This window comes from Sceloporus undulatus, chromosome 2 (genome assembly GCF_019175285.1).
Source record: "Sceloporus undulatus isolate JIND9_A2432 ecotype Alabama chromosome 2, SceUnd_v1.1, whole genome shotgun sequence".
Classification (NCBI taxonomy): Eukaryota; Metazoa; Chordata; class Lepidosauria; order Squamata; family Phrynosomatidae; genus Sceloporus; species Sceloporus undulatus.
Window position 1 is genome coordinate 163,272,424 of NC_056523.1, and position 6,000 is coordinate 163,278,423.

Here is a 6,000-nt window from a genome sequence, read left to right on the forward strand (position 1 = left end):
GCTCCGTCTCTGGGGCCCTCCAGGCGGGCCTCCCATGGCGGCTGGGGGCCTCTGGAAGGCCCGGGGCCGTCACTGGGGCCCTCCAGGGGGTCCTCCACACGGGCAGGCCCCCCCCAGCTTTTTTGCTGGTCTCTGACGGGGCCTAGGGCCCCGTAAGGGGCCAGCAAAAATGGGGAGGCCTGGCCCCCGGAGGGTAGAAGCTCCGCCCCCGCCCCGGGAGGGTGGAAGCTCCACCCCCAGCACACAGCCCCGCCCCGGAGGGTGGAAGCTCCACCCCCGGCATGTGGCCCCCCGCCCAGAGGGTGGAAGCTCAACCCCTGGCACGTGGCCCCGCCCCGGAGGGTCGAAGCTCCACCCCAGCTCGGCCCCCCAGTCGCCTGAGGGACAGCAACCGGCCCGCCCCCGGCTCAAAAGGTTGCCTACCCCTGTCCAGAGCAAATCTGGCCTGAACTCTCCCTAGAAGGCTATGGATTTATCACACAGGAGGAATTCTCTTAATTTCGAATGAAACGAAAGTAGGGCCAGAACGCGTTCACGTGGAATTTGCTAGTTCAGTGAATTACGTGAATTTGAATTGCATTCGAACTGACTTCCCATTGCCCGAAAATAGCTTCCCATTGCCCGAATTGTATGTGGTAGTCTATCACGCAATAACATTAAACCCCATGATTGTGTTCGGATTGCCATTGGATTATACTTCCAATTTCCCTTGTCTGATATGTCCGAAACTGAAACTGTTGCACTTTGGAGATATCATGAGAAGGTGACTCACTGAAAAGATTAAATGCTCAGTAAAGCAGAAGGCAGCAAGAATGAGTTTGCAAGACCTGAACTGGGTGGTAGATGACCAGCATCTTGGAGGTCTCCCATCATAAGGTTGCCCTGAGAAGTTAAACTCAAGGGACAGCAAACAACAACAGGTGCCACAAAATGCTGTCTGCCCTTTGCTTTGTTACTGAAAACACCTGAGGCCACTCTCTCTTTCAAAGCTGTTCCCACAGTTCAAGGGATAAGTTGTGATTTGTGTGACTGGACACACAAGTCACCTTGGGCCAGCCACTCTCCTTCTTATCCCAATGTGTGGTGGTAAACAGGGGAGCAGATTGGAAACCAGGGCTGCCCCTGGTGCCACAACTAACTACCATTCCCAGAATTCCATAGCCTTGAGCCAGGGCAGTTCAAGTGGTGTCAAACCACATATTTCTCCAGTGTGGATGCATCCCAGGTGTGCCTTTTGAACATGCCAGAGGAAAGCAGGTTAGAAAACTAACTAACAAGTCAAGCCTCCTACCCAGCCAAGGTACCATTCGGTCATAGAAACAAGAGTCATATTGAGTTTATCACAGGGGCTAATTTCGGCATTAAAGAGAGAGTAAAGCACACTTAAAGCGTCCCACAGAGCAAAAATGGCGAGTAACTGTGGGAATGAACACATGCACTGTGCAAATAAAGTGATATCAGAAATGCACTGTTGCTGAAATCCTGAAAGTAAAAAGATGTGAGTTAATGCTTCTTTGTGAAGTCAAAGACTTTCATGGCTGGAATCCATAGTTTTTTGTGGGTTTTTCGGGCTCCGTGGCCATGTTCTAGAAAGAGTTTATTCAGATAATTAAGAGAGAGTCTGTGAACATCTAGAAAGCAATCCATAATCCAAAAAACCTCAACATGGGGTTTCAGAGAAACAAGTCATGCCAGACAAATTGATCTCTTTCTTTGATAAAATTACAGCTTGGTAGATGAAGGGAATGCTGTGGATATAGTATATCTGGATTTCAGTAAGGCCTTTGACAGGGTTCCCCTGACATTCTTGCAAACAAGCTTGTAAAAGTGGGCTAGACAAGGCAACTGTTACATGATTTGTAATTGGTTGACCGGCCAAACCCAAAGGGTGCTCAACATGGCACCTTTTCACCCTGGAAAGAAGTGACCAGTGGGCTCCCACAGGGCTCTGTCCTGGGCCTGTTCAACATCTTTATCAATGACTTGGAGGAAAAAATTGGGGAATACTTACAAATTTGCAGATGACACCAAATTAGGAGGAATAGCTATACTCCAGAGGACAGGATCAAAATCAAAATGACCTGAATAGACTAGAAGCTGGGCCACAGATAACAAAATGAACTTCAACAGGGAGAAATGTAAGGTACAGTGGATCCTTGTTATACGCTGGGGTTTGGTCCAAGATCCCCGTGTATAACAAATCCGTGTATGCTCAAGTCCCATTAAGTATAATGACATAGCAAAATGGTGTCCCTAATAAAAAATGGAACACAAGGTAAATTTATACTTTTTTGGAACATTTTCAAACCGTGTATGCTTAAATCCGTGTATAAAAAATCCGTGTATAAGAAGGGCAACTGTACTCACTTAGGGCGAAAAAATGAAATGCACAGATATAGGATGGGGGACACCTGGCTTAAGGAGACGTGTGAAAGGACTAGGAGTCCAAGTAGACCACAAGTTGAACATGAGTCAACAGTGCGATGTGGCAGATAATAAGGCCAATGCGATTTTAGGCTGCATCAATAAGTATAGTTGTCTAGATCAAGGGAAGTAATAGTGCCATATATTCTGCTCTGGTCAGGCCCCACCTGGAATATGTGTCCAGTTCTGGGCGTCCACAATTCAAAAAGGACATTGAGAAACTGGAGCGTGTCCAAAGGAGGGTGAATAAAATGGTGAAGGGTCTGGAAACCTTGCCCTATGAGGAACGACTCAGGGAGCTGGGATGTGAGGTACTGGAGAAAAGAAGGTTAAGATGTGATATGATAGCTCTGTTTAAATATTGAATGGACGTCATATTGAGGAGGGAGCAGCTTATTTTCTGCTGCTCCAGAGCTAGGATGCGGGAGCAATGGATGCAAACTGCAGGAAAGAGATTCCACCTCAACATAGGAGGAACTTTCCTGACAGTAAGGGCTGTTTGACAGTGGAACAAACTCCCTCGGAGTGCAGTGGAGTCTCCTTCTTGGAGGTATTCAAGCAGAGGCTGGATAGCCATCTGTCAGGATGCTTTGATTTGGATTTCCTGCATGGCAGGGGGTTGGACTGGATGGCCCTTGCGGTCTCTTCCCAACTCTATGATTCTATGATGTTTCGCCTGCATCAGTGGCTGGCATTCTCTGAAGATGCCAGCCACAGATGCTGGTGAAATGTCAGGAATAAACTCTTCTAGAACATGGCCACAGAGCCCGAAAAACCCACAAAAAACTATTAATGCTTCTTTGTGACCACTTTAATGGTGGGTTTTGTGTGGTGTTGTGTGACATCCTTTCGCGGAATTATGCAACTTCCCCAGGATATTCAGGGGATAAATTCCTGATTTCCTTCATGTGATAAACTCCACAGAGTTGGAAGATACCCCCAAGGGCCATCCGGTCCAAGCTCATTTTGCCATGAAGGAAGAAGATACAACTGAGGCACTCTCAAGCCTTTGTGTAAAAGCCCCCAAAGGAGGAGACTTCCCCACTCTGGGAAGCACCCTGTTCCAGAGTGTGGTGGACGATGGGAGCTGAAGTCCAGCCCAGTGGGCAGGACTGGAAAAGTCCCAGGCGATGGAAACCAGGGGGGTCTTGGGGGGAAGCTTCTTTCTCAGCAGCCAGGTTGAACCAGGCCCTCCAAAGGGAGGCTAGGGGCCCCTTCTGAGGCAAGCTTTCTTCAGCTTGGCTAGTGAGGGAAAAGGCCAAGCAGCCCTTTCCCAGGGTCCTCTGCCCAGGGGTCCTCCTCGCCTCAAAGGAGGACAGGGCACCCAGGAAATGGAGGCCATTCCAAGGGAAGGTGGAGGACACGGCAAAATAAAAAGCCACAAACACTCCTTCAGCTGCAAACATGTTTCAGAGGCTGCCTGAGCACTGGGGAACTAATCCGGTTTAAGACCACTCCAACTGCCCGGGCTCTATGGTATGGAATTCTGGGAAGGGGGGGTCGGTTGTGGCCCCAGAGCGAAGCCCAAGGCATCCACACCAACCACAATCTCCCAGGAATAACAACAACAAGGGCTAGTATTCCGGATCATGCCAAGTGAGATATACATATACAGATACTGTATATAGCGAAGCTCTGATGCCACAATCAACTCCCTTTCCCAGAGTTCCACAGCACGGAGCCCGGGCAGCTCGAGTGGCCTCACACCGGGTTAGGTCCGAAACACACCGCAGAAATAATCCAGACTGAGACCGCTTTAACTGCCCTGGCTCAACCTTAGGGGGATTCTTGGGGACTAGGTTTGTTGTGGGGCGTTTCCTTTTCTCTCAGAGAGAGAGAGAGAGAACTCTGGTGCCCTCGTCACAAAAAACACTAGAGTTCCCAGAGTTCCATACCATTGAGCCAGGGCAGTTAAAGCGGTCCCAATCCGGACTATTTCTGCAGTGTGTGTGGTTTGGTCCTTAGGTTCTCCTCCGCTGCGGAGGCAGCCAGGGTCCTTCTCCGGCGCCTTTTGGACTCGGCAGGAGGCTGTCCGGGAAAAGGAGGACGGCTGGTGCCCTCCCTGTGTGTGTCTGGAGGGGGGGGGGCAGCTCACCTATCAGGTAGCCCACCGCGGTGCCAAAGGGGTCCTTCTGGCTCTTCCCGAAAGCCATTCCGGCGCTTCAGCTCTCAGCCTCAGGAGCAGCCAGTGCCGCCTTCTTCCTTCTCCTTCTGCTGGTTTTGCTGCTGCTGAGTAGGAGCCCAGACCTGGGAAAGAGGAGGAGGAGGAGGAGCAGGAGGACGGAGGAGGCAAAGCCCAGGTGGGAAAGGAGGAGGAGGAGGAGGAGGAGGAGGAGCAGCCTAGTCGCAGCCCACTTCCACACCGCTTGAACCCCGCTGGCGCCAGGGCTATATGGGGCAGTCAGAGGGACCACCAGGACCTGCCCTCCATTCCAGCCTTCTTCTCCCCAGGAGGAATCCCAGTTGGAGCACGCCCAAGAAGCAGGCACTGATATTTATTCCAAGCTTTAAGAACAACAACCATGTAAACTAGTAGTGGTAGAATTCAAAGATATAGCCGTGTTAGTCTCTAGAATCTGTCTGTAGAGAGGTCTTGTAGCACCCTTGAGACTCACTGGAAGAAAGAAAGTTCGCAGCATGAGCTTTGGGTTTATTTTTTGCATTGACATCAGTTTTTCTACATCCCCCTCCCCCCCCCCCTTGGACTTTTCCTACATTTGGCGGCGGTGCCTGTTGTCCTCCGCTTTGGCTGGTCACCCTGATGCTGTGGGATCCTGGGATTTCTACTTTGTTATGGCCCCAGAGGGCTCTCTGACGGAGAAGGCTCAAGGTCTCTCCCCTCAGAAAGGACAGTTCCCAAAATTCCAGTGCATTGAGTCATGGTATTTGAAGGGGTGTCAAAGTGGATTACTTCTGCAGTGCGGATGCAGCCTCATGAGAGCCCACAGAATTAAATGTGGGGCTATATACAGTATGAAGGAGTAGCTGCGGTTCCCAATGCAGTTGCTCTGGCTCTCCAGCTCCCTGAAGCCTAAGTCACTTATGGACCTCATTCCCATTTACAAATAAATCAGTTTGCAATCCAAATTGATGGATCAGTTCGACAGCGGAGTGTGGTTCACACTACATTTGCCCCAATCGCATTTTCTTGTTGTAAAATAACCCACCTGTTGAATCAATTCAAAATGGACCCTCTTCTGCGGGTCGCGGGTCGCTGATCACGTCAGAGGAAATCAGTTCGGATCCACATCTCGTTCACACTTGCACTGAATCAATTTATTACAAAAAACGCAGAAAAAATGAGCGTCAAAAAGATGCATGTTAAATGGGTCTAGTGCACCACTTCAGTGATTCAGCTCAAGTGCAAACAAGGGTAATTAAACCACTTCAAACTAGCTAGCAAACTGGTTTATAACATAGTGGGAATGAGGCCTTGGACTATTTACTGGGTGCATCTACACTGTAGAAAGGATGCCACTTGACACCACTTTTTGTGCTGTAGCTCCAGCCTATGGGATCCTGGGATTTGGAGGTTCACAAAGTTTTCAGAAAGTTCTGGTGCCTCACCAAACTACA

The 6,000-nt window shown here is 49.8% G+C and overlaps 1 protein-coding gene across 3 annotated transcripts in view; it reads right to left on the reverse strand.

The window, feature by feature from the left end:
• TOM1L1 (target of myb1 like 1 membrane trafficking protein) overlaps positions 1–4,746 on the reverse strand; it is a 60,749-nt gene extending 56,003 nt beyond the window's left edge. The window contains exon 1 of one of the 3 annotated variants that reach the window (XM_042447234.1): positions 4,520–4,746. In XM_042447234.1, the coding sequence (XP_042303168.1) occupies positions 4,520–4,577 (58 nt within the window). In that variant the 5' untranslated portion in view covers positions 4,578–4,746. The remainder of the gene's footprint in view (positions 1–4,519) is intronic. The other 2 variants (XM_042447237.1, XM_042447235.1) reach the window with 2 other exon arrangements.
• Positions 4,747–6,000: the final 1,254 nt, after the last annotated feature.